General features: G+C 48.4%; 1 protein-coding gene across 50 annotated transcripts in view; it reads left to right on the top strand.

Annotated features, from left to right (window-relative positions):
* Positions 1 to 27,565, top strand: part of MAP4K4 (mitogen-activated protein kinase kinase kinase kinase 4) — a 175,017-nt gene that overhangs the window by 123,290 nt on the left and 24,162 nt on the right. For 4 of the 50 annotated variants that reach the window (XM_057558541.1, XM_057558550.1, XM_057558543.1 and 1 more), the window contains exons 10-20: positions 1,877 to 2,052; positions 3,290 to 3,362; positions 4,855 to 5,065; positions 16,425 to 16,586; positions 18,794 to 18,880; positions 19,365 to 19,556; positions 20,385 to 20,546; positions 22,787 to 23,020; positions 23,962 to 24,068; positions 25,423 to 25,574; positions 26,503 to 26,600. In XM_057558541.1, coding sequence (XP_057414524.1) covers positions 1,877 to 2,052; positions 3,290 to 3,362; positions 4,855 to 5,065; positions 16,425 to 16,586; positions 18,794 to 18,880; positions 19,365 to 19,556; positions 20,385 to 20,546; positions 22,787 to 23,020; positions 23,962 to 24,068; positions 25,423 to 25,574; positions 26,503 to 26,600 — 1,654 coding nt within the window. The remainder of the gene's footprint in view (positions 1 to 1,876; positions 2,053 to 3,289; positions 3,363 to 4,854; positions 5,066 to 16,424; positions 16,587 to 18,793; positions 18,881 to 19,364; positions 19,557 to 20,384; positions 20,547 to 22,786; positions 23,021 to 23,961; positions 24,069 to 25,422; positions 25,575 to 26,502; positions 26,601 to 27,565) is intronic. The other 46 variants (XM_057558555.1, XM_057558558.1, XM_057558584.1 and 43 more) reach the window with 17 other exon arrangements.

Genomic DNA, 27,565 nt, shown 5'->3' with positions numbered 1-27,565 from the left:
TGACAGTAGATTCTGCCTGTGCTCTTCCACCACACTTCCTCTAACTGCGCTTGATCAGATGCATTCTCAGCAGTTTATGTCACTGCCTCATTTTGCCCCGGTGTTCTGAGCGGGGAGAGGGTTACAAACATCAAGTCCTTCTTCCTTTACGGTTGCTGTCTTTCTGCCCGCCAGATGTAAATTTCCATGACTGTTTTTGGAGAAGCGGCCTTTAAAAGATGATTAGTGAACTCTCTTTCAGCAGAACCTGGTCATCGACTTTCAAGAATACATTGCAGATCATCGATTCTCAGATGTTAATCTGTACGTGGCACATGAGAATCCCTTTGGAATTTTTTAACTTAGGGCTCCAACCTCAAAGTTTCTAGTTTCTTAAGTTTGAGGAGTGACCCAGGCATTTGTATGTTTAATAAACTCCCAAAATGATCTTTGTGGGCAGTGGGGTTTGGGAATCTCTGTGCTAAGAGCATTCCATCACTGCTGTGTAGAATCTTCTGCATTCTTCCTTAACCATAGAATAAAGTCACAACTTTAGGGCCCTTCTCTGAGCTGACCCTGACCTATTTCTTTTACCCTTTTCCACTTTTCATACTAGTATCAGAAAACAGTTCACTCTTCCCTAGTACTCTGCTACCTTGTTCATGTGGTTTCTGTCACTCTGGAGCAATGGCTTTTCTCTCCCATCTTTGGAATGTCAGAAATCCTCCTTTTTCTTGATGTCTGACCCACTCCACTGTCGGCAGCAGTTCTTTTTTCTTCCTCGCAGTTTGATTATACATCCGCTATTGTGTGTACATACATTACTTCCTATGTGTATCTCTTACAGAGCCTAGCATAAACAAATGTACGTCGCTGACACATAAATATTTGTTGAACTGAACAAAAATAGTAAGTTTGAGTAGAAACAGAAGACAATACAAATGATTCTTAAAAGCAGTGAAATAACTGGAAAGGACTGAACTAATTTTCTCAACCGCATTTTTAAAGACTGAATAACTCATTCATTCAACAAAAATTTATTACATACCTATTGTAGTCTACATGCTCAGAGTTGGGCATTGCTGACAAATGGAGAAGTAGGAACCAGTCCTGACCTGTACCGTTTTAAACCAGGAGGAGAGACAGAAACATAGATGTGAAGTGTGCAGTGTGTTACATGCAGACAACCCCAAAGGAAAGGCTCCCGACCTGGGGAGGGTGGGGTGCAGTGTTGCCAGGAAAGGCTTACCGACGGGAAGGTGTCTGAGCTGAGTCTCGAAAGACAGGGTGGGTGAGAGTGTGTCAGCCAAGGCTAGGGAGGGGGTCACTGTGAGCCAGAAATGGAGAAACAGGCAAAAATAAAGTGGCTGGTGGGGTGAACGTTAACAGCAGGGTCATAGCCCCCCTCAGCACTATTATTTCTGCCTCTGAACGTTAAGCATGGAGAACTGATAACGTAAACCAGTCTGAAACTGATGGAAACATCACAGTGACAGGATCAAGCCCCGAGTCACTTACTCGGCTCCCTTTCTTACTCTGTCTCTGTCCTTGTCTTTGAGGATCCCGCCATCTCTCCTCTGCCGTCTTCATGTTAGCAAAGACCTCCCTTTACCCCCTTGCCTCCTCCACCCCGTGATTACACGATCAGAAGGCAGCAGTAACTCCAGCTGCCTCCGAGGCCCCCTGTGTGTGGTGTGACTCCTAAACCGTGTTTAAGTGACGCTCCGGGCCCCGTGGTCCCTGCTTTGTTCCTTGTTTTGTCCCTGTGCCTTTGCAGCGTTGTTCACAGTGAATTCTGAAGCCCTGCTCTGTTTGCAAGCTTGTAAGTTTTACTGATATTTTGGAGCTTTGCTCTTTGTGGTAGAAATTTGATGATCTTTTTTACTTCCTCTTCTAGGTCAAAGAAGTTTTTTAGTTTTATAGAAGGGTGCCTGGTGAAGAATTACATGCAGCGGCCCTCCACAGAGCAGCTTCTGAAACATCCTTTTATAAGGGATCAGCCAAATGAAAGGCAGGTTAGAATCCAGCTTAAGGACCATATAGACCGGACCAGGAAGAAGAGAGGAGAGAAAGGTACTAAACCTGTTTTTATTTTCATCTTAAAAAACATTTTTTTTTAGGTTTTTGCCAACCAGAATAGGTTATTCCTTTCCCACCCGCGTTTGTGCCCACCTGGCCGGGGCTTGAGTGGCCTGTCTCTGCCCTGCACCCAGGGACGGGCCGAGGGGGCAGCTTGGCTCCAGCACAGGGGACCGGCGCTGTGCAGTGTATTGCCAGGCTGACACTGGGTAGTGGGCACTGTGGCCAGTCGGCACTCGATGCCGTCCTGCTCCTCCACGGGGGCACGTCGTTGTGGCTGTGCTTTTCTACTTCGTTATGGACCTTGTGTTCTGTCTGCGTCAGGCGGGGCTCAGAGCGTCCGTTGGGAACATCACCGTCCACGTGCTGTCCCGTTTCTCTCCTGCTCAAGAGCCCCAGGGCTTCCTACACTTTATGGGGGGTGGTGTGGTCAGGCCCGGGCCCCGTCGGCCTGACTGCTTTTCTGTCTTTACTGCACAACATGAACATTTCGCTTTGCCAATTACGTAAGGTTCCATTTGGTCCCCAGTGTCTGGGTTTCCTATTCTGACGTGTTCTGTGTCCACCTGCCTGGATTCAACGGTGCCTCCTGCCCAGCAGCGTGCAGGCCAGGCCTCACCACCGTCTTCTCTAAACCTTCTTCTCTCTGAGGCCTCTGGCTCCCATTGACCTTCCTGCTCCGTGAATTCTTAACAGTAACTTTTACAGAACAACGCTGGATAACAGGCAGCCCGTTGCTGAATTTTTTTTGACACTCAAAGTTCAAGGCCAAAGAAGAAACTAAAAAGAGCAAGTTCAGGGCAATCCCTGAGTGCTAAAAGTAACCAAATATATTCCTTATTGCCTTAGTTCGGGCAGTTCGTCTCTTTCTTTCGAGTTTTGGCGTCAGAGTGGACTTTGTGAATTTACTGATGCTCCAGGACCACTTTTCTTATGTGTCAAGGGCTCTGGAGCCCCTCTCACAGCCCTGCCCCCGCTTAGCCGTGCATGCCACAAGGGACTGTCTCGAATACAAGAGAATCTGCTCTCCTGGGGGAAGTAGGGCTGGCCCAGGGGACGACCAACCATTCACGGTGGGAATTGGTGTCACGCTCCTCCTGCCCGCAAGTTCTCCACACACGTTATTATTTTCTCAAAGAGCAGATGGTTTTTATTTGGTGGTGGTGCCCTCGGAGGTGCTTACCTGTACGCGCGGTGTCATGACTCGTGTATCCTGTCCTTTTCTTTACAGATGAGACCGAGTACGAGTACAGCGGGAGTGAGGAAGAGGAGGAGGAGGTGCCTGAGCAGGAGGGGGAGCCCAGGTAATGGCGGGGCTGCTCGTGTCCCCGCTTGATGGAGACACTGGTCCTCGGTGGGCCGGCGCTGCAGGAGACGCCCATGCAGTGTGGACGAGTCGTCAGCTACTTTGAAAGTGCCTTAATACCTTCCATTCTTCTGTGCTTTCAAAGACTCCCATAAACATCCTCCACCTCTGGAGCCTCTGACCCGGTGGTTCTTTACCGAGACTGCGTTGCTTCCCCTTCCCCCAGTCATTTAGAAACATGCAGGTTGTGTCTGGTCCTGGGGAAGGGGAGCTTGCCACTGGCGTTTCTTGCTCCAGCAGGTGTGGATGGAAAACGTCTTGTAGCGTATGAAGCAGTCCTGCACACACACAATTTCCTGCTCACAGGCCAGCAGGGCCCCCTTTGAAAACACTGTAGTCTTTCCCAAGACCTGTTGGTTGGTTGGTTGGTCGGTTTTGCTCTTCCCACCAGTGTGGGCATCGGCATTTCATTGCCTCTGTTGGGGTGCGTTCTGTCCTGATCCATTCTGTAGTCGTTTTGGTCATCTCTGGCTCCCCGAGGTACAGTGAAGCAGAAGCTCGAAGATGTGGTAGCATGAACCTCACAGCGACTCATTAATCAGGGAAGAGGGGATTTAAAAGCTTTAATAATGGTCTTGCCTGCCAGCTGTTCATGCTGCAGCTACACGTAGCTGACGAGCTAGACAAAAGGAGGGTAGGGACAGTGGCTCGAGAGACCTGTGGGGACCTGTGTGCAGAGAATGGGCGTTTGAAGAGAGCATATCAAGAGAGAAGAGAATTATTGAACAAAGCTCCATAGTTACATAAAAGATTTGAATCCATTTGAGACTAAAATTTTTAGAGTAATTTGAACTGATTTCAGGAGCAATATAATTGTTTTGGGTTAGGGACGCGATATAACGAAAGAAGCAGTTTAGGAAGATTGATTTGCCATTTGTTCTGGGAGTTTTGAAAGTGGAGAAGTGACTCTCAGCTGGGAGACCACCTTGGAGTGACGCTACTTTATCTGTGTGATGGCTCATCCTTGGGACCCACCTGGGCTCAGCTGCCGGCCCTGCAAGTAGAGAGCGTGGGAGGGGATAGCGGACAAGGCATGGTGGGCCACGTGGAGAAGGTGAGGGGACGGCCAGTGCTGGAGACGACGCTGGTGTTACCGCCCGGGCGATCCCGGAACGTACGCTGCTGTTCCCGGTGGGACGTAAGGTGGTCACGGAGGGCCTGATGACAGGTGGAAGGAGGTGGCTTCAGCTCTTCGTCGCAAGTTGAGTTGATGTGAGAGTCCCACGTAGAGCTGTCCTGTCAAGCGTCCAGGACAGAGATTTAAGATATTTATGAGGCAGGTGAGAGAAGGGGCGACGCTGCTGAACCGTGGGCTCCTTGTGCCCGTGGCTGTGTTAGTTCGCTGGGTCCCGGGGTGGGAGGAGCTCGGAAGAGGACGGGCGTGGAGGCAGCGTAGCCCGCGCCCCTGAGAGCCCCGCTTCCCCCTGCAGCTCCATCGTCAACGTGCCCGGCGAGTCGACGCTCCGCCGGGACTTCCTGAGGCTGCAGCAGGAGAACAAGGAGCGCTCGGAGGCCCTGAGGAGGCAGCAGCTGCTGCAGGAGCAGCAGCTGCGGGAGCAAGAAGAGTACAAGCGGCAGCTGCTGGCGGAGAGGCAGAAGCGCATCGAGCAGCAGAAGGAGCAGAGGCGGCGGCTGGAAGAGGTGGGGCGGCGGACGCCCGGGTCGGGCCTCTCGCTCTTCACCCACAGGCGTGGCCAGCGAGGCCCCCTCGGGAGGGGAGGGGCGCTCGCGCGCTGACGGGCAGGACCCCGCACTCCTGGAGGCCTAGAAATGTGTTCCCCTCCTGTAGAACTTCAGGGGCTGCCCCCGATCACTCGTCCTATTTGCGCGGGATGCAGGGCCCCGAGGCGGCATCGCCCCGGCCCCGCGGAGGCCGTGTACGCTCTGGTCTGAGTTGGCCAGCTCGGCCTTGACCTCGTTTCCATTCCACTCCTGGCCTCTGGGTCCCAGCTGGTGTGTACCTATTTTTCTGAAAACATATGTACACAGGAAAAACATTTTTCTACAAATTCCTTAACTTCAGGTACATTTAAGAGGAAGGGATGAAGAAGAGAGTTATATTGGGCATGATACAAATGCTATTCTGTAATCTAGCTGTTGTGCTGGGATTAGTTACTTGTTGGGGCGGGGGACACATTTTGTACCACCTGCTCGTTGTTTTTGTTTGTTTGTTTTTGTTTTTGGCTGTATTGGGTCTTCGTTGCTGAGGGCGGGCTTTCTCTAGCTGCGGCGAGCGGGGGTTGCTCTTCGTTGCGGTGCACGGGCTTCTCATTGTGGCTTCTTTTTTTGTGGAGCACGGCCTCTAGGCACGTGGGCTCAGTAGTTGTGGCTCGTGGGCTCAGTAGTTGTGGCTCGCGGGCTCTAGAGCGCAGGCTCAGTAGTTGTGGCGCACGGGCTTAGTTGCTCCGCGGCATGTGGGGATCTTCCTGGATCAGGGCTTGAACCCGTGTCCCCTGCACTAGCAGGTGGATTCTTAACCACTCAGCCACCAGGGAAGCCCCCCACCTGCTCGTTTCATTCATTAATACTGTCGACGTTGGTAATATGGTTACCCACAGCTTTTTCATTTTTAATTCACAAAGACATTATTTCCCTATGTTTCACCTGGGGCTCAAAAGAGTCTTTTTTCATCTCCTGATTGCCTTTTACTGTATATATCACAGCTTCAGATTTCCCATTCACAGTAGTTCGTTTCCATTTAATTCATACATCTTATTGTTTCCCCTTTATCCTTCATGCCAGAAAAAGAACCCCAAACAACAGTAAAGCCATGTGTTGATACTGTACAGTGGAGTTTAGTTTAAATGACAACACATGCTTTTTCCCGAGTTACTTAAGGGTACATTTTGTGGGGAGAATCTTTGCTTCGTTTTGTGTGTTTATAGTCTGAATTCTGAAACTTTACAGTTTGCCCTGGTTTAGAAAAGCAGTGTCTGTCTGTCTAAGGAGGCTGGAAGTATTGGGCCAGCGCTTTGGAGGAAAACACAGGGCACAGCCTTGCCCTGTGGGAGGGGCGGCATTGCTGTTTATGTAACTTTCTGCAGTTTACTTGCAAACTCTCTTCTAGTATTTTAAGACTCGGTGCTCTTTGAACATAACAGAAACCCTGAGTGGTTCCGAGGGTTTTCAGGCTGTACCTGGACCGTGTGGACTTAGTACACGAGAGTGCTCGAGTTCTGAGGCTCTGGCTGTTTCTAGTTGCTTCTCTATGCAGTATCCTCCACGGTCCTTTCTAACCCTGGGCCGTACTTCCTTCAGCTCAGCGACGCAGGGGAGTTCGGTGGTTTATAACTTGAAGGATCAAGGACTGGGTCAGCTGGAGCCCCTTTCTAACACAGGCCCTGGAAACTGCTTTCAGGCCTAGTGACAGTGAGATAGGTGTCCATCATCCAGGCTCTGGACACGATAGGGAGTGAGGATTATGGGGTTAGGCCAGCGATGGCTCAAGGAAAGGAACTGAGGTTTTAAAGCGATTTGTTCCGTCAGCTAAATAGAGGCTAGAGAATCAGGGTTGTCAGCTAAGTGAGAACGTGGCACTTTACTGGCTTCAATTAGCCCTGTAATTTCAGCTTCTCAGTAAAAGTTCAAACTCACAGTCACCTTTTTAACCTCTTAATCAGGGTAGATGGAGCAGGGTCCTGCAACGGTGGCGTTTGCAGGAACAGAATCCACTGATTTGGATTCTTGGTGATCCAGCGCCTTTTTGTCAGCCTGGTAATGAAGGCCCCAGGAAGTGGTTTGGGAATATTTGCGCCATAAATGATTTGCAGCCCTTTGCTGGCATCAAAGGTATGAGGAATAGGGATTCCTTTTGTTTTTATTAACAAAGTAGGTAAAGGTGGTCATTTTCACTCATAAGATAAATGATGCTTCAAACTGAAAGGTGATAACTTTCTATCAGCGACTGGCAAAAAAATGGTCCCGAAGTCGAGGCGGTAGGGAAACAGTGGAGCTGTTCCTTTCTCTGAAAGTGCCATCAGATCCGGTGTCCTGGGGCTAAGGGCTTTTCCGCACCCCCTACTGTCTCAGAACCTCACCGCAGGTAGGGGGGAGCGGTCTGCCCCTCGTAGGCCCTTCATCTGTAAGAAGTCCGTGTGGTACATACATCCTCCGCTCTTGCTTGGTGCCCGTTGAGATTTGCTGCTGCTGGGATCTCTCTGCTTTGTTTCTCTTGCTTTCTCTTCCTTGGCTCCTGTGTCAACTGGAGATCTTGGAAGTCCTCGTAGATATTTTCAAGTCTGTCTGCCAGTTTTGCTGAAAATGATGTTTCTGATTTTTCTTGTTGCTGTTGGATGGTCCCAGGAGGAAACTGGGAGCGTGCTGAGCTCATGCGGCTGAGTTCACACTGGTGGTTTCGTCCCCTCCTCTCCTGCCCCTCACACTTGTCCTCCTCGTCTGGATGTTTTCTCAGCTTACTCTAAGTTTGTTACCCAGATTCAGAGCCCCGTTTGATAATGATCTCCCTCTATTGAAAAGTTTTAATATTACTCTATTACCTTTTATATGTAGATGAATCATCACACCTTTGGATCATGTAGAGCTTTGCCTCTAGCTAATTTCTTTTCCCCACCCTGGCCAGCTTTTTTTCCCAGTCTATTCTTACTCTTTTTTTTTTTTTTTTTTTTGAGCAGAAGTGAAGATTATTTCATCATACTGTCATTTTATCCTAATGGTTTTGTGCTCTTTTTTTTCATTGACTCTTGCCTTGGTACCTACTACCTACTCCTCCCATTCCTGTGACATCCACACATGATCACATCTTCTCATTCCTTGTCTAAGTTTAATAGAAATATTATACAAGACGTCCTGGAGAAAACCCCATTAGTGATCTAAGTTAAGGTGATTTTGTTAGCTGCTGTACTTTGGATATGTTTTTGAACCTGTTACATATTGAAGTCACTTATGTCCTAATTTATAATTTTTCAGTTTTGACCTCGTGGAGACTGTCAAATTATTGGTAAAAGCAAGATACATTTGTCTGTGGTTTGGTGTGCTACTTTATTCAAAAAAAAAGAACATTTCTTAGGGAAGATTTGTTTTTAGCAAACCTATGATACTATTGTAACAACAGCACATTAAAAAAAACTGCATAATCTTTTTATTACAGATAAGAGACAAAAACTTTTCATTTGAGGTTAGAACTTATCCTTTTCTTAAAAACAAAAGACGAAAAAAGGGAGAACTGCAATTCCCTGTGTGTTCCCGATCTTACCCGTCTGTGCAGACGACTGTGTGCTCTGCAGACTTCGAACCCGGCCAAGGACTTCACTTAGAGGGCCAAGTCCCCTTTTCTGCTGCTTGCCTCTCCTTTTCTGTTCTTGAACTGCTGCTAGGATGTTCCAGACTCCACACTGTCAGAATTTTTCTGCAGGTATTTAAAAAAAATAATCCCTTCTCTTTACGATCTGCTCGAGTTTTCAGCCCCGGAGATGCCGTAGTCCCTGTGCTCTGGGGTCTCCGCTTCCCGCAGAGAGGGGCGCGTGTGGGTGTGAGACCAGCAACTCCTCCCTCTGCTTTTCTTCTACCAAGAGGACACATGCTTACACTCGTCTCTCTTGTTTCTGCAGATCCCATAATGACCCCAGTTTTAGAGAGGTGGGTGGAAGTGGAAGAAATTAAAAACAAAGTAAAGTAAGAGAAAAAATTTTGTCTGACATCAGCCCCAGGCTTCGCGCTGCAGATGTGCAGCGAGCGCAACACTGCGAAGGTGTGGGCGGTCGCGCGCGCGGGCGCGTGCGTGTGTGCGTGCGTGCGTGTATGTGTGCGCGCGCGCGCGCGCGCCGCCTCAGGTCGAGGAGGGCGGGGTGGGGCGGGGCGAGGAGGGCGGGGCGGGGCGAGGAGGGCGGGGCGGGGCGGGGCAGCCATGCAGGCGATGCCGCTCACGCCTTGGGGTCGTGGCGGGAGCCTTGGGGTCGTGGCGCGAGCTGTCCCGCGAGCTGTCCCGGTCTCCCAGCCTACCCTCCTGGGCTGCCTGTTTGTGTTGGCCTTGGACACGTGGCGGGCGTTTTCCATGGGCGGGCTTAGTGGAGGCCCTGGAGGCTGCTGCGGATGCCGAACACAAACCTGCAGGCGCAGTCCGGGGAAGTCAGCCCCCCTGCAGGGGAAGCCATGCTTGAGCCCTGACCGGAAGGCCGCGCTTGCTTCCTTTTTTTATTGCCGCACGTGGCTGTCTTTTGGTCTCCGCACTTGCAGGAGAGCTTTCGCCTCTAAAATGAGCGCATCTGGCCCAGCGGAGGTGCGATGCCTTTTTTAAAAAAAAAAAAAAGAGAAAAACATTTGCGAGAAGTGGGATTCGTCTTGAAGCTAAATTGTAACACTAGGAAAGCCTGGAGCGTTCTAAGAAAAACGGAGCGAGCCGTGGCAGGCCTCTGTGGTTGTCTCTTGGCTGTGAGATCTCAGAAGGACAGTGCGGGGGCCCGCTTCCCCCCAGGGTGTCCTCACCCCTCTGCCCACACAGAGGCCCCTGCTGGGCGCCTCACTCGTGTCTAACGGCGAGTGCGTGTGAGCACAGGGTGCGCCTTCCACCCTCAGCTCCAACCGTGCTGTGCACGGGGGCCTTGCTTTTGCCAGGGGGCTGCTGTCTCGCCTCTCAGAAGTCCTCAGCTCATAAATGTTCTTTTGGCGTCCCAGTCTAGCGTTTTTTTCGTAGTTAAATTTTGTAAGCGCTATTTTAATTCAGCAAATGTTATTTGTTGCCTAAAGATGGGGAAGAGTTGTCTCTGGGGAGAAGCAAAGTAGTTTAGTTTCTCCACTAAAGTTCGTCAGAACTTGCACTTAACAAACTCAAGGGTTGCTGGTACACGTGCAGCCACATGACCTCCAAAGCTCTTGGAAATAGTCGAACCTGAAGAATAGATTTGTTTATTAAAGTTTAGTTTCTGTTAAAGCCGGTAAGTCCAGTGGAGTGTCTGTAAATGGACCCCACTATTATCAGCATGACCTATTTAGAAAAGTTCAAATTGTGAGATGAAAGCATTGCTTTTAAATACCAATCTAGAAAGAGAATTTAAATGTAATTAAAGCGTAGTTGGAAAAGTACATATTTACTCAGGCATGCTTGGAAAAATTTAAGTAATAAGGAAATCTCTATAATTTGAGAGATTTGGAAATCACTTTACAGCATCATGCAGTTTTTCAGTTTGTTTGATTTTGTTTTTAAAGAAAATGATTTAAGAAAATAAGAATGACAGTTTGAAAATGCTTCAAAGGATTTATATCATGTTTACTGCTCTTAATGGGGTAAACCTGAGCAGGCATGTTCATTAGAGTCTCCTGGGTTTTGTTGCTTGAAATCACAGGCAGAAGGTTAATCTAGTGTGGATTGATGTTGCTTAACTGATTGCTGGTGGTATATATGTTTCACTTTTGACCATTTTCTTTTGAAGTTGTTACAAGAGGCCAGCTTTTCACATTAGTAATCTATTAAGGTATTTACTGAGGGCTTTCTTTAATCTTTAATTACCGCCGAACACACACACATACACACACACATACACCCCAGTTAAGGACCTGTTCTGACTGTAGTGGTTTGTATGGTTGGAGTTTAAATTTTTGCTCTTGGTCCGATTTACAGCTTCAAATATTACAGCATAATGTGGAAGAGGAGTCGGTAACTACATTGTTCTTTGCCTTGGCCATCAGTCTCCCGACCAGGACTTGCTGAGTGGGCAGGTCCAGGGAAACTTACCACGTTCCACGTTGTCTTGTGGATTTTTGAAAAGTGTGTGACTTACCTTACCTATAAGACTTGGAGGAGAGGGGCTGTGTCTGATTCATCTTTGTGTACCCGTGGCGCTTCCTGAACATTTCTCAAATGGGGGAATCAGCATTTGTGTCCTTGTGTATGTCTGGAAAGAAAGGACTTGTTCTGTAAACTTACAGCCATTCTTCAGTGAACCTTTGGGCTTGAGATCTCTGATTTGAGTTCCAGAGCCACCTTAAAGGGCCTGGTAGAACATCCTGAGGCACAAAGCATGTGTTTAAAGGGTGAGGCTTTATTCAAGCCCGATGTGCACTTACTAGGTGATCCTGAAAAGATGGCTTTATGATTTGGTTGGATTTTGTAGGACCTGGAGATATGGATGGATTCTTTAGTCTTACTCTAGATGCTAAATGTTAGAAAATCACAGCATCTTGGATATTTACAGGGAGCGGGGTGGAGATGAGCGAAACACGGTCCCTACTTTCAAGGAGCTTATGGTCTTTGTTTGTGTGTTGATCTGGTAACCAAGAGTATGATACTTCCACAGGACCAAAGAAGAAAAAGCCTTTCAGAGGCTTTCACTTGACAACTGAGATCGTTAGTTGTAGCCTGTCCCTGTTTGTAAAGTGTTTGCTTACTGTTATTTTAAGACGTGCATTTTGAATTAAATTTACTGTAATAATTTTAGATTATTTTAATTAAGTAATTACACAGTAACTTTATTTTATCGACTTTGGTAAAGAGTTGAACAGAAACAACTTGGTGTCTACCACACTTTCATTGAGAAATCCCAGTGCAATGACTGCGAAGAACTGAAGATGGCCTAAACAAGGAGAGCAAGAATGGAAACCCAGTTGTGGACGTGAGTGTGTGGTAGAGCGTAGACCGTGGCAAGGTTGATGCTGCCAGTGCTGGAAGAGAGTCCAACGTGGGAGGTGACGAGGGGGCCAGAAGCAGGTGTATATGCACGGTGGGCCCTCACCCCCTGCAGCCAGGCTGCTCTGCTTCCCCTTCTCAGCCGACACCTGCCACCTGGAGCGGGCGAGCAGCGGAGATTCAGGCACAACTGAGGCCGCGGAGAGGGAGGCTGGGACAAGGGCATCCGTGAAGAGCTAAGTGCTGATGAGCGTGACGGCACGCGCACCCGCCTCGCCTGGAGCCCATCCGCTGCTGCCACGCCCGTTCCAGGCGCCCCCATCCACTGCACCCTCCCCTCACCTGCGGACCCAAAACTGCACAGATCCCTCTCTTCAGAGGCTGACCCACCCAAGGGAAGAGGTCACTCTGCCTCGCAGTCACCCAACTTGGAAGCTTCACAGCCACAGCTTGACGGTTTGCTTTTCACTGCCTTGCATGTCAGTAGATGGCCCAAGACTGAGGACACAGAAAAATCTTTTACTTGAAAGATTCCAAGACACATAGAAAAAGGAGCTTGAAGGAAATAGAGACAATGTGGGGAACAGAGAAAATATTTCACACACATACATATACACATGCACAGAAATCTTAATATCCTTACAGAGAGAAGATATAAAAATCATGGAACAAGACTATTCAGAAAATAATTTTTAAAAAATTTTTAATAAATTCAAACTCCCAGAAAGTGGGGAGAAGATAAGTTTAGGGGGACTAGAACAGAAGAAAAACAATCAATCCAGGTGGTTTGACTTCCATTTAACAAATGGTCCAGGAAGTGAATACCAGAGGGAGAACAAGCGGCAAGAATTCAAGAGAAGTTTCCAGAACTAAGAAATAATTTCTGAATTGAAAGGCTTACTGAGTACCCAGCCCAGTGAATGAGAAAAGACGCCATTCAGAGGCACATACATCATCTTGAAATTTTAGAAACTCAAGGATGAAAAGAGGATCGTAAAAGCTGCTGTCAGGGGAACAAACAGATAGAGGGGTGTGGGTGTGGGTGGTACTAAGTGTCAAGGATCCTAATGGGCGCAGATTCTCCAGAGCAACATCAGGAAGTAGAAGGTGACACACCAGTGCTTTTGCAACTCTGAAGGGAAATTAGTGCCTCCAGCCAGAAGTATATGCACAGCATGGGAGCAGAGCTTTTGTGACTTACGGAGTCTCTCAAGTCTTCTACTTGTCTTCACGCTTCCTCAAGAAACTACTAGAGGATGTGTTCCAGCAAATAAGAGAGAAGTTGACAGGATCCTGTACAGGAGAGGGTCCAGAAGTATTCCTAGGAAGCAGGTAGGCAGAAGGATGGGATTCCTGGAGAGCAGCCTGTCTAGGTTGGCCCAGGAGAAGAAAGGGCTGTGAGAGGGTTAATCTCGAGAATAAAGAAAGAATACCTGACCCATTTGACCATATGGAAAGGAGTCTTATGGTATAGACTTTACAGATGATGCTATGATGGGCCCATAAATAAACAGGCAAACAAGCAAGCAAGAATAAGGCAATTTTTTTACTATTTATGTATGTATGTATGTATTTTGGACAAAATAACATAGATTTATTTACTCTTTTAAATATAAATTTTATTCTTTTAAATTTTTAAAAATAGGCCTCAGATTTTTTTTCTCCAGGTAGTCACTAGTTAACAACAATCAAAACGGCACATGGCATTTTAGATATAAATGATCGTGGGGCAGCAGCATAGAAAATGTTAATAAATAAAAGAAAGGTTGTTAACAAAGATGTATATCTTATGGCTTGAGGATGGTCAATTTAAAGTCTAGCACTTTGATTAAAAAATTTTAAACACAAATGAAAATGGAAAAGGCTACTTGTAAGGGCATTTAAAATTGAAACTTAAAAATTCTTAGTAGCATTTAGTTAGATGAAGTCAAGATTTCCCACCGGCCTGGGAGCCCTGCCCTCAGTGTAGTTGGCAATAACCCCCAGAAATGGATTCTGCACATTTCACCACGTTGGAGCTTCCTGCCTGGTATGAGAACGAGTGCTTTCACTGAGGCCAGAGGGTGTGCACGGGGTCCCGCCCCTCGCCGGGACTCCGGGTGACCACAGCTCAGGGGTGCGAGGCAGGGGGTGAGCCGAGAAGGCTCCTGGGCGTGGGCTGGACCAGGGTCAGCCCTGCCCTCGGTAGGCGGAGGCAGCTGTAGTTGCTGGTGAGGGGCCGGCGTGTGGGAAGCCAGCTCCCCTGCTGCTTCACTCCCTCCCTCCGCTCTTCCTTTGCGATCTCCCGTTGTCTTCTCTGGAGACAGAAATTTGAACCTCGAGGCTGGTGTGAGGTGGACACTTGCCCGCATCTGGACTTAACGGCTGTGTGGCGGCCAGAGTGCAGCCCTGCTTCCAAGGCAGCGTGGCAGCTTCCAGGACTCTCACTGCAGTTTTTCTCCTTGTCTGGCTCTTTCTGGAAGAGTCCTTGCTGATACCAGCCAAGGCATCGGCTCTGCTTTTTTTGAACTAAAGAATTTTTCAAGATTCTGTAAATCACAGGAGAGGAGAAAGCAAGCGAAGCCACGGCTCTTCTTTTTGTTTTCTGATCCCACGGGGCTAAGTGGCACCTTTCCTTCCGCATCGTTCCTAAGAATTAAAGAATTTTGGTAGCCTGTGTGGTCTGTAAGGGCAGGGCAGCGGGTGCATCCCTGAGGCTGTTGCGGTGGTGTCTGTGGTCACGTGGCGTTGTTTAGCGCAGTGCGGCAGCCCGGAAAGGTTTTGCATCTTGCATTCCATCAGTAAAAAAAAAAAATTGAGCATGTATCTGATAGAGACATATCTAGTACTTTTGTATAGTACTGATACGTACATAATGAAATGTGCAAAAGTAGCTATCTTGAAGAATGAGCTGGGAGTATAAGAACATAAAAGTTCTGGGTGTGTTTTTTGTTTTTTCCCCTCAACTCCGGTTGCCTTGCTGGCCTGTAGAGCCTGCTGGCAAACATATCATCTCCCCCGGGAGGTGGGGAGGGAAAGGGAAAGCCCAGACCTTTCCGAGGGGGACGGTCCTCTGACAGTTTTCACTGCTTGTGAGACCTTGGCTCATAAGCAAGTCATGTCGTTACCTGAAGGTGGTAAAATTCAGTGTATGATACTCTTTGCCTCTTCTGACCTGTTCGCTTGAATCTGATTGGCTTGAAAAGCTAAGGGGGTGTTTTGAGGGGTCGACACTGGTTGCCTTTCTTCTCTCTTCTGTTTTCCTTTTGTCTGACTGACTTTGAGGGGGAATTGTTAGTCTCCACCTGCCGTCCTCTCTTGTGGTTGTGGTTCTAGAACTGTGCTAGAGACTATTTAAATGTAAGTTAACTTTAGTAAAATAAATTGAAAAACTCAGTTCCTCCCTCATGTGCTGGGCACATTTCAGGTGCTGAGTAGCAGTCTGCGGCCAGTGGCTGTGCTGAGATGGGGCACCTCTCCATCCCAGGGGGGCCGCGAAGTGGCTGCATCACTTTGCAGGCCAGCACTCTGCACGTTTGTGGGAGGAGTTGGTTGATTTATACTCTGCGCGGTGGCAGTGCTTTACTGACAGATAGATGTCTGGGGCTGGATGAGAAGGGGCCAGACGTGCGCCCAGGGTCACGCTGCCAGGTACCGAGGGGTCGACAGATGGTCTGCGTTAGGAAAGGCTGTCGGAGCGAGTCTGGTGACTCAATAGCACCTTCTGTGCTTGCTGATGGGGTGCAGGATGCTGTCTGATTAACGGCGGGAGGCACAGTGGCCCTCGACCTGGGGGCTTACCACCCAGGCGACTCCGGACAAGTCGCTTCTCTCTTCTTGAATCCGTTTCCTCCTCTGTGGAGTAGGAGTGAAGTGCTTCCTAGGTCTGTCATGAGAATTGTATTAGGTAAAGGACATGGAAGGAGGACTATCAGATACCTAGCACCATGCGAGACACAGAGGGAGCTTGTGCTCGTGGCAGTTTTTATATTCATGGTAATAATAATAGCATCTCTTATTCTCGTTGGTGTCACTTCTTCTCTCCCTGATGTGTGCTTCTTTTTTCCTCTCTTATAAGTATTTCTCTCCTTTCTCTGCCCTATTTCTGTTCTCCTGTATTCATTTCTCTTCTTTTTCTCCTGACTTAAGGGCCCGGGGTAGCCCTGTTAGTGATACTCAAGGATACAGAATTCCCTGTCCCCTCCCTGCTGTGGTTCAGCGAAGAACGGGGAATAACTGATATCCAGTGAAACCCAGCTCTGACTGGTACTTACAAGGAAGCTGGTGTATGTGAGCAGAGAGGCAGTGTGGGAGGAGTTGGCCGGTGCGGGTGGGGTCCCCGAGCTCTCCCTCTTGGCCTCTCCCTGTAACCGGTCAGCAGACCGCCCTGCGTGCCGTGCCGTGGCTGGAGAGTCTGCTGACTGGGTGGCTTTACTTCCGCAGCAACAAAGGAGAGAGCGGGAAGCCAGAAGGCAGCAGGAACGTGAGCAGCGGAGGCGAGAACAGGAGGAGAAGAGGCGGCTGGAGGAGCTGGAGCGACGGCGGAAGGAAGAGGAGGAGCGGAGGCGGGCGGAGGAGGAGAGGAGGAGGGTCGAGAGGGAGCAGGTCAGTCCTCAGGGGGCGTGCCGGCCGGGACTTTGGAGGTCTGTCGCTTCGCAGAGTCAGGGGATTCGGGGCCAGAAGCACGCACGCGTGTGCACAACTTTAGTCTGAAAACGCAGAAACAGTAGGAAGCATGTTCCCTTCGATACATTGAATCTCTTGTCTTTACCAACAGATACAGAAATCATTACACTTTAGAAACCTCTTGAAACCAGCAGGGTGGCCTCCACTAGTATGATGCCTGAAAGATTCCCGAATGTGTCTAATGAAATGTGAAACCACCTGTAGGACACTTCCTATGAGAAGTGTTTGAAGTATCCAGTGACTCACTGAATATTTTAAGATATATTTGCATATAATTCAGTATGTGCATACGTAACGTTAGAACAGCTGGTAACATTAGCCAGAAGCGATCAGATTTTAGTGACATTTGCAGCATGTTATTAACGTCAGATAAAGTTGCCTGTAGGAGTCTGATTCCCGAACCACCTGTGCAAGCAGAAATTGTGCTTTTTGTTGTCTGCGTTGTCCGCGTGAATCCCATCATAGCCTCTCTGCCGTTCATGTCTTTGAATTGATCACTCTTTGTCATGAGCTTTGAACAAGGAAAAAACATATGAAGGGGGACCAATTTAAATGATAGCTGAAGGTCATACTTAAAATGCTTGTAAACAATGGTATTAGCTTCCAAATTTGATTATTCAGCTACCCTCCCTTGCCTCGGGTTTTCCCAGTGTTGGGTCTACATACTATTTTTCTGTTGAAATTTAAGTGATTCTCTTGATCTCTTACTTTACTGACGTTGTTGGCCTGTTAACTGTGGTGCGTTTAGTTTAGTTTTCATGTTCTGATTTATACTTGGGGACTACAAAGAGGAGAAAACATGTAAACTTGAAACAGTTAAGTCACAGAGGGATAATTCTCCGAACTTGATTGGGATAAGAGGGTGTGAATGTAATACTAACCTTCAGTGTTCTAACGGAGTCTTTGGCTTTTGTGTATAGCAAGTATTCTTCACCTCTTCTTTTATAAAAATAGCAACAAAAGTCAATTTTATTCCAAAATACCCCCCGTGTCAGCCGTGCTGTAGGAACCTGTCATTTCTGCATGAATGTGCGTGTTTGTGTACATCTGTCATTGTCTGGTTGTCCCTGTGATGTGAAGGCAGAAAACCAGTGATACAGTGACCTGAGCTCGCAGCTGTGGTTCAGCTGTGTCTGGCTCGGGGAAGAGGGGAGCTGGGAGTCCGCGTCCTCTCAGTCGTCGGGGTTGGAGCGGCTCTCGGCCAGCCTGGCGGGGCGGGGCTTCCAGGCCCGGGATTGGAGCCTGGGTTGGAACCAGGGGGCCTTTGCCAGCGGCCCTGTGGATACACTTTACCCCAGATTGGCGTTTTGGGGCTAAATTTGCTTTGTAAGAAAAAAAGTTCCTGAGGAAATTTGTCATGACTTCTGCCCAGCATTCTCTCTGCCAGGGCGAGCGGTTAACTAAAACTCCTGTTCGGCCCAGATGTATGACTGCTTTTAAGGTGTGCACCTCAGCTGGCGATAGACACTGTAAATAAATAATCTGAATTTCAAAATAAAATCGCTCCTCCCAGACCCCTCAATCTGCTCCTCTTCCAGAGTAGTGAGCTTTTCCCCTGTTGAAAAGGAAGATGTCTTTTATTTGTAAAATGTTCATACTTTTCGAAGTGATTTCATCCCTGTTTTATACTTGAGCCTCCCAAAAAATCCTGAGAGTTGGGAGAGAATATTCTTGATACGGGCTTGCTAGAGACTAATCTGTTGTCGTAGATCAAGGTCTCCAACCCTTCAGATATGCATGCCCCTTCAAGGTTGGGTTTTTCTTCTTTATGTAACGTCCTTTGGATGTGTTTTCGTTGTTACAGAGGTTTATCGTTCTCTTCCCGTTGAAAACGCGTCACCTCACCCCTGTCTCCCCTTTCTCTCTCCCTCTCTCCCTTTATCTCTCATAGACTCACACACACGCACACGCACACGCACACACACACACCCCATCGCTGAGCGCGTGTCATCATTTAGTAGACTCTTCAGATCTTAGAGACTAGTTCGAAGTTCTGGGGCAGATCCTCGGCGATAGGCTTGTCTCAGCCATTGATCGCTGAGTGGATCACCCCAGACGGTGGGGGCGGACGGTCCTGGCGCCTCCCCTGGGGACCCGCTGACCGCCGGCCGATCTCTGTGTGACAGGAGTACATCAGGCGGCAGCTGGAAGAGGAGCAGCGGCACCTGGAGCTCCTTCAGCAGCAGCTCCTCCAGGAGCAGGCCATGCTACTGGTAACGCCCCGCGCGGGCCCGTCCCGCCCCGTAGCTAGGGCTCTCGTGGCCACACCCCCTGGGGTCGCGCTGCTTCGGGCACACGCCCAGGCGGCTTCTGTTTATCTCTCTATTTCCCGTTGCTGAGTTAACTGTTCTCGTTTGGTAGATAGACGGGGTTTTGCACAGCACCTGGCATTCGGTGAACAGGCTAGAATGCCAAGAGCTGGCGGTTCAAGGCGCATGCCGTAGGACCCGTACCTAGAGTATCCAAGTGTCCTTTGAAACCGCCGAGACCAGCGTTCCCTTGGTTCTCTCTTACTCTGTCCAGTGACAGTATGCTTAGCGACAAGCTGTCAGATTTCCCCACAGGTAACCTGCCATTTCACGTCCCGGCCGTCGTGCTCTGTCACGAAACAAGCGTCAGTGAGCGCTGTGCGGGGGAGAAGTGAGCCGGGGCGAGGCGGGCGCCGGGCCCCGGACTGAGTGTCCCTCTCCCCCCAAGGAGTGCCGCTGGCGGGAGCTGGAGGAGCACCGGCAGACGGAGCGGCTCCAGAGGCAGCTGCAGCAGGAACAAGCCTATCTCCTGTCTCTACAGCATGAGCCCCGGAGGCCCCCGCCGCCCGACAGGAGCAAGGCCGGCCTGCACGGCGCCGAGCCCAAGGCCCAGCACGAGCCCGCCGACCGGGCCCGCGAGGTACGGGCCCCGCCGTTCCGTGCGCGCTCCCAGGGGGCAGGGAGGGGCCTCTTCCCTGCGTAGTGTTCGTCTAGAGGGGAGCGGAGCGCCCCAGAGCTTTGCAGATCTCAGGGCACCTGGACGCTGACCAAGAGACGGGAAGAGAGGAGGCTGTGTGGCGGCGTTGTCTTTATACTGTAAACGAGGGGCAGGGCGGCCTGTCATCTCTTTTTCCAAAACTGCCGCGAGGACGAAGCCTGCCTGGGCCCGATTCACTGGCTTTTCGGTGATCAGGCTTTGCTACTGAACTGGGGCGTCTGGGCTCCCAGAGCTTCCCAGTGAGGATGCGACCAAGCAGGACCGCGCCTCGGACCCTGGCGGGGTGGACCGGGCAGGCTGCAGAGCGCGGGATGCTGGCCCGGGCGGGGGCGTCCTCCCGCCATGCCGGCCCTCACACGGCACGTTCTGGGAGCACGTGTCCTGCTTGTTCTGCCGTGCCTTTATGTTTCGTGGAATGAAACGTGTGTTAGATTCCTGGTGACGCTCTTTTAATCCGTGGGTTTAGTTGGTTGCGACAGATTAATTCTTTTTCCTAGTTTATCTTCACGTGCAATCCTAGACTTCTTGTCGGGGGAGATTTTAAAGGCTGCCTCTCGCAATTTTTTTATCTTTGTGAATGTTCCGTATTCTGCATCAGACCCTAGTCCAGTGTTATATGCCTCCTCTCTTTTCTTGTAGTTGAAGAAAACAGAAGATTTCCTTTTAGACTCCTTCCACTTTCAGGCTTTCTTCGGTATCTCTGCCTTTTTCTACTAACCCTGAGTTATGTCTTCTAATTCTCTGACACAGGTGGAAGATAGATTTAGGAAAACTAACCACAGCTCCCCTGAAGCCCAGTCTAAGCAGACAGGCAGAGTATTGGAGCCACCAGTGCCTTCCAGATCAGAGTCTTTTTCCAATGGCAACTCCGAGTCTGTGCACCCTGCCCTGCAGAGACCAGCCGAGCCACAGGTAGAACGGCCAGTTGGCTGTGGGTCAAGGAGACGCACACAGAGGCTCACTGAGCCACCAGCCTGCTTGAACTGCTCAGTTTGGTTCGTTAGCGCATTTAGAGAGAGAAGAGAGTAGCAGAGGGAGTTTAGACTAAAGAGGGCGTAGCCTCAGTTGATAGGGAAAGACAGGATTTTCTTTTTAAAGATTGTTGTTGTACTTATTAAGAATATCTGGATTCAGTGATTTCTTCTTTCTGTCTAACTTTTTGCCTTCCCTGACTCAGATGTTCGTAAACAAGTGCCTCCTTACTCAAATACAAAGACTTTTCAGTTTAGTTTTTAGAAAGTTAGTGTCATAAGTACATAGAGGGAGACTTTTTCTTAACCTGGGGTCCTTGGCTCCCAGCCAGTTCTACGAGTGGGCGGCCCTGAAATTCCACGTAGAATTTTTTTGATTTGTCCAAATATACATATATTTTGGGGAAAAGGGCCTTTTATCAGATTCTCAAAAGGTTCAACATCCAATAAAAGGTTACGGCCCGATGGGTTGAGTGTGGGTTTTCCTGAAGTAGGTCAGGATAGAGGCCACTGGGTCGGCCTCAGCGTTCGGCCTCGCCCAGGTGGGGGACCTCCGTGCTGTCTGGCGGAGAAAGCAGACAGCAGAGATGACCCATGTCAGAGATCTCAGAGATCCTTAAAACGCTGGTTCCCACTCTTGCTGAAAATCACCGACTTTCAGGCATTTTGCTTCCTGCAGCCGTGTCATCCGGAGTACTGGGCACAAGTCCTTGAGCCCGAGTTTACCTGTCACTGATGTTTGCATGTGTTGGGGGACGGTAGAGGTAGCGGTGGCGTTCACACAAACCCGGATGAGGACTTGAATGCACTTTACCGTAAAGATCCTTGGTATGGAGCAGTTTTACAGTAAAAAGAAGACCCAGGATTAAGCTCGGTGGGGCGGGTGTTGTTGGGAGGTTGGTGTTTACGTGAGACCAGCAGCGTCTTGATTCACAGAAGAGCTGACGCACAAGCCAATGGGCAACTCCAGAGAGTGAGGAATGGAAGAAGAAGGATGCAGAAGAAAGCGGAACAGGATGAAGGGGGAAAGGGAGGGGTAGGGGGAGTCTAGGAGAATAGGTTTGATGGACGTTATCCTTACCGTAAATAGAAAATCTTTATGTGGCCACTAACAGTTTAGAAAATAGGAGTTCATGAATTATGTAGACTGCTTTTTATACTGCTGATTAATTAACGTAGGGCCAGGAAAAAGAGTCCCTTTTCTATCTAAAGTTGCTTTTGGCCGAAAGCTGTACTTACGAAAAACATTCTTTCGGAACTAATTCTGGATCTTAACGCTTGGCAAGGTTGAGCCAATCCTGATTTGGTATTTCCTGTTTTTATTAATTGTGATGATGTAATAGATATATAGCTAGAATTATGTAAATTTCAACATTGAACAGTTGTAATTTCAAGAAAATGCAGATTGTTTCAGAGATTGCTTTTCCAATTTAAAAGTGACCAGATGAACTCAGTTGCCAAGGAATTGTCTTATTTCTTCAATTGTCAAGTAGAAGGATTACCCCCCTCAGCAGTCCATTTAGGGAATCCTAGTGCTGAATAGGATACAAAGAAGTCAAAGTTCTTTTTTTTTCTAACTAATACAAAGATACGTGGAGTTCTGTGGGGTTGGAGTGTTTTAAGACTTGGGACAAGAAAGAAGGAAAATTGGTGGTGTATTTGAAAAGCTGGCTGTTCTAAGTTACACTCTTATAATCTGTCGAAACATGCGGGGTTGGTCTTTGCACAGTAGACATGTGGCTCTGTTGTTACTTGGTCAGACGTCTTGCCCTGCCAGGTAACGGGAGGGTGGGTAGAGAGGTTTGCACGTGTGGCGGTGTCCGTCCTGCGGTTTCCTGCCTCTCTGCCTGTCCACGCTGCTTTGACACAGAAGTGCATGCCGCACGTTGCCCCTCAGACAGGAGCGCTGTGAGGCTTTTTTTAAAATCTTCACGTTTACTGCTCTCTAACATTTGTCTGGATATGAAGAGTTTTCCTTATAAATGTACCTTTGTTCTCTTCTACACACTGTGCTCCCCAGACCACCTCTCCACTTAAAGCGTAACTGTTGTACTGCTTGGCTGACCTAGTCCTGAGCCGCCTCGTGTACGTTGCCCCGCCTCCCGCTTTGGATTTGGTATTGACCAGAAAAGCGTTTTCTGCAGAACGCATTGAATGTTTTGTGTTTTGTTTTCTTGTAAGGTACAGTGGTCCCACCTGGCATCTCTCAAGAACAGTGTTTCCCCTGTCTCGCGATCCCATTCCTTCAGTGACCCTTCTCCTCCCAAATTTGCACACCACCATCTTCGCTCTCAGGACCCATGTCCACCTTCCCGCAGTGAGGTGCTAAGTCAGAGTTCTGACTCTAAGGCGGAGGTACCCGACCCCGCCCAAAAGGCTTGGTCTAGATCAGACAGTGACGAGGTGCCTCCAAGGGTAAGAAGCAGGAAGACAGATGTGTGCTTCTTTTGCCTTTTCGTTATTTTTTTTTTAAATTATTTATTTCAATTAAGGGTGTGGTGACGTCACCAGAATTAAGGGGCAGTGGCAGAGGAACTTTTGACGGTGGGGAGAAAATTCCATAGTGAGGCAGTTAGGTTGAGCCATCGGCCAGTTAGCTTTTCATTGCTGTCGCTGACTCTGTACTTAAGCACAAGGTACCAAAATAATTTAGGAGTACATCTGTAAAGAGTATGCTTCTAGAACAGACCAGATCAAAATTTGTTTTAGCAGCTGTCATGTTAAGTTTATACAAAAGCTATCAATTACTTTGCACCATTAATTAATATCAAAATTTTCAGAAAAGGTATTATAAGGGAAAAAATTAACATAAATGTTTCAAAAACTGATTTTTTTTAATTGAGGGATTTTTGTTTTTGTTTGGGTGTTTTTTTAAATTTCATGTTTTTAAAATTTTTGGTTTGGTAATTACTTAATGCTGAAATTAAACAAAGAGGCACATTTTATTTTTCCTCCACTTGGAATTTGCTTCCTCTGAGTATTTTCTTGCTTCCTACATTCTTTGTTTCTTGCTGATCCATTTGTAGGCCATTGTTTGGTTCCTTTGAGCTTGTTTTCCTGATTCTCACATTATCTCAGTAAAATGCTTTTGTACATGCCCTGCCACCAAGCTTCAGTGCCAACATCATTTAAATGTGGTTAGGAGCATAGAAAGGTTGTCCCAGTGCCTTTGACGGCTTGGACTACTCTTCTGTTGTATCGCTGGAGGGCAGAGAAGGATCAGGGATTGGGGGTAGGTCGGTGATAGCAAGGCTAAGGTAACTAGGACTGCCTCAGACACATGTTTGGTGGGGAGTAGTCTTTTCTTCTCCTCCTCATGTTTTCAGTAATTTAATTGCTGTATTTTGTACCCAAAGGTTCCTGTGAGAACGACGTCCCGGTCCCCCGTCCTGTCCCGTCGGGATTCCCCGCTGCAGGGCAGCGGGCAGCAAAATAGCCAAGCAGGTCAGAGAAACTCCACCAGGTAAGAGAAGAGCGAAGCTTAGGGACAGATTTACTACACAGTGTCCTGCAGTCTTATACCGTCTGCTTGCATAAAAGTGCTCATAAAGCTTCATGGAAGTTCTGGGGCAAAGAGGTGATCCGTTTATAAAGAAAATGCCGTAAAGTCCATTCACGTGAATGACATCAAATTGATCTGTGGTGAAAAGAGAGATTAAATCCGACTGTGTATTGCAGCAGTTTTAAGGTGAAAACTACCTGCCTCAGTGAGAGTAACAGGACGGAAGAGCAGGGAAGGGGGAACTGTGACCCGAGAGGGCTTGTCATCCAGAGGATGTCTGGGGGCTCTGGGAGTGTGCGGAAATCACACACAGGCTACGGAAGAGAGAGAGTGGTTGACTCAGAGTTGGCAATAAACTCGTGCATTAACCACAGAGTATTTTCAGGTTCTAGAGCCGTTCTGTTTTATATGGTAGCTGTTAGCCACATGAGGCTACTTAAATTTGAATTGAGGTTAATTAAAATTACATAAAATTAAAACTTAATTTCCTTAGCTGCACTAGCCACATTTCAGGTGCTCCATAACCTCATGTAGCTGGTGGCGACCGTATTCTCAGCCGTAGAATATTGTCATCATCTCAGTTCCGTTGACCAGCAAGCACCGTTTTAGAGGAAGAAAAGGTCGTGTTGAGTGTTTTGTACTCTGATCATCACTGAACCTCTGTACTTGCTGTCTCGGTATAACATGAGGAAGTGGAATGGGTGACAGCCCAGAAGCTGCAGAGAGAGAGCTTTCTGAGCCTTCAGTGGTCAGGGTGGGCTGCGGGGTTCTCCTGCGCCCGAGTCCGTGTGTTAATTCTTACCTAGAAAACTCATGCTGTGGTGTGTCGACGGCAGGGATACACCGTGGCCCGTGTGCGGTCACATTTCCAGCCCAGAGCACGAAAGAATGAGTGTGCTGCATAAGTGTCAGTTCTTGAGAGCCGTGACGGGTGGTGGTCGGTACTGGGAATTTGTGTGTAATTTGATTTTGTGTGTAATTATGTAAGTGGAATTTTTCATAGTAAGAAACTGAGTTTGTAGCTAAGACAGAACTAGTGACACTTCTAGACCAAACAGTAGCGTTTCCTCTCACACCCAGAGAAGATTTGTCTGCTAATGGTAGAATGTCTTCTAGCATTTTCGGTTTGTTAAGATATCTGAGATAAAACCAATGAATAATGCCACTATAACTTGCGGTGAATTTCACGTTAAATGCTGTTGGTAGGCTGATTTTCTCATTATCCCTGCGTTCGAATGACATGGTGCGCGTGTTTATAATTTGACCCTGCGTCTTGGGATAATGCATTAGCTGTTCTCGTCGTCTTCTCCAACAGCAGCATCGAGCCCAGGCTGCTGTGGGAGCGAGTGGAGAAGCTGGTGCCCAGGCCCGGCAGTGGCAGCTCCTCCGGGTCCAGCAACTCAGGATCCCAGCCCGGCTCCCACCCTGGGTCTCAGAGCGGCTCCGGGGAGCGCTTCAGAGTGAGATGTAGGATGCCTGCCTTTCCTTTTCCCTGTGCCTGTTCACCGTATCGGGCTCCAGTCAGTACAGTTGACCCTTGAACACCCAGGGGTTAGGGATACCCCCCACCAGTTGAAAATCCTTGTCTGTAGTCGACCCTCTGTACCCACGGTTCCTCTGCATCCGTGGTTACACGCCCACAGATCCAACCAGCGGTGGATCCTGTAGTACGGAATGATTTACTGTTGAAAAAAATCCACACGTGAGCGGACCTTCGAAATTCCAGCCCGTGTTGTTCAAGGGTTGACTGTATTTTGGAAATCCTTTTCAATCATGGAAAAGACCTGTGATCTTTCACAGCTGCATATTATGAATACAAAACAGTGTTTCAGTGTAGGTTTGCTAGTGACACTAGTAATAGTCGTCACACTTTTAATAGTAAAGAGTGAGGTTTTGAGAGCTTTATGCATGCGAGCACTGTCCGTGCAGTGTCTCATTTAATCCGTACAGCAACCCCAGGAGGTGGATATATATTGTGTCTCCATTTTACAGATTCAAGTAACTGCAGTTTAGTGAGTTTACGTAACTCGTCCAAGGTGATTAGCTAAATATCCAAGCTGAGATTTGAACCCACTCTTCTGAGCCTAAACTCCATCAGTATTGTCATCAATATTGGTTATCTTAACCTACTCATAAGAATAGATTAGCGGAAATTCCCTCTACTGTGTTATTGATGTAACGTAACAAGGGGTTGTGAACACGTGTTAGTGCAGCGTGACAGTCGAGGGTTCTCGGGAAGGAGTCACAAACCCCGGGGTTCAGACCAGCGCGTGGAGACCTTGCTGTGAGCGAGGCTAATGAGGGGAGAGGACGGGGGCCAGGTGGGCTGGGTGGCTTCGTGGCCCACACTCAGATGTTTACGTGACTCGGCCTTTCTTGTCTCTGAACTTCACAGCATCATCCAAATCTGAGGGCTCGCCATCTCAGCGCCTTGAAAATGCAGCAAAAAAGCCTGAAGATAAAAAGGAAGTTTTTAGACCTCTCAAGCCCGCTGTAAGAATTGCACAAAATCCATTTTACTCATTTCAAACTTGAGTGAGATCTTTCTATTAAAGCCTTCTCCTCGCGCGGCCTGCAGGCCTCCCTGTGGGGTCTCGCAGGTTTGAGGGGTTATAAGGAAAGCTGTAAACCTTGGCCCACTTGTGCCGCCGCCCCAGTCCCGCCCCCCCCCCTTAGTCATTTAAAAAATACAAAAGAAAGAAAAGCTTTCTGTCTCTTTGCTTGGCATCCACCTTTACATGCACTTGATGAGTGGGCACCTAAAATACTGGCTTTTGGAAGAGATGTTTTTCCACCATCTTCGTAAACTCTCCCGTGGTTTAATTCTGCCCTTTGGTACGTGGGGCGGCAGTGTGGCTGTTTCTCTTCTCCGTAGTCCTCCATGCAGTAGCTGCCCCGTCACTGGGCACACCGGGGGTTTGAGCCTGCTGGGGTTTTGTCTCCCGCTTGCATTGATTTCTGTGCCCCCCTCCCCCCTTCTTTCCTCCCTGCTTCCTGTGCTGTGTGTTCCTCCTCACCGATGGCTCCTCTGGCTCGATGGGACCCTGCTGACCGAAGGGCGAAGTGGTAAGCCCCGTCTGAACAGTTCAGCGTCGGAGCAGCGTTCTAACTTTAGCCTGTATTCGACCTCCATGCCTCTTCCTTCCTCAGCTTGCTCTTTTCTAGAATTAGAAACCCTGAATTTTTGCTTCGTGTTTTTTAACACCCCAAATTTGCTGCATGTGTTCATTCTTATCATTAAATACGGCTTTTTAAAGTCACTTTAACAAAAAGCCGCAGCTGTTCTTGTGAAGTCGCGAGCAGGACGCAAGGCCAGTCCTTGCTCACTTGTCTCAGAGGCTCAGGCTCAACGGGAAGAAGCGTGTTCTTAACTGGTGAGAAGAAGAGACTGCCAGAGGGAAAAGGAAGAGTGGCCACCCATAGCCTGCCTTCCAAAAAATCATTACTTTTTAAGTAAA

This window comes from Balaenoptera acutorostrata, chromosome 12, assembly GCF_949987535.1.
Source record: "Balaenoptera acutorostrata chromosome 12, mBalAcu1.1, whole genome shotgun sequence".
In the NCBI taxonomy this organism is placed as follows: Eukaryota; Metazoa; Chordata; class Mammalia; order Artiodactyla; family Balaenopteridae; genus Balaenoptera; species Balaenoptera acutorostrata.
The sequence above is the reverse complement of the archived record's forward strand: the minus strand, read 5'-3'. Positions and strand labels throughout refer to the sequence as shown.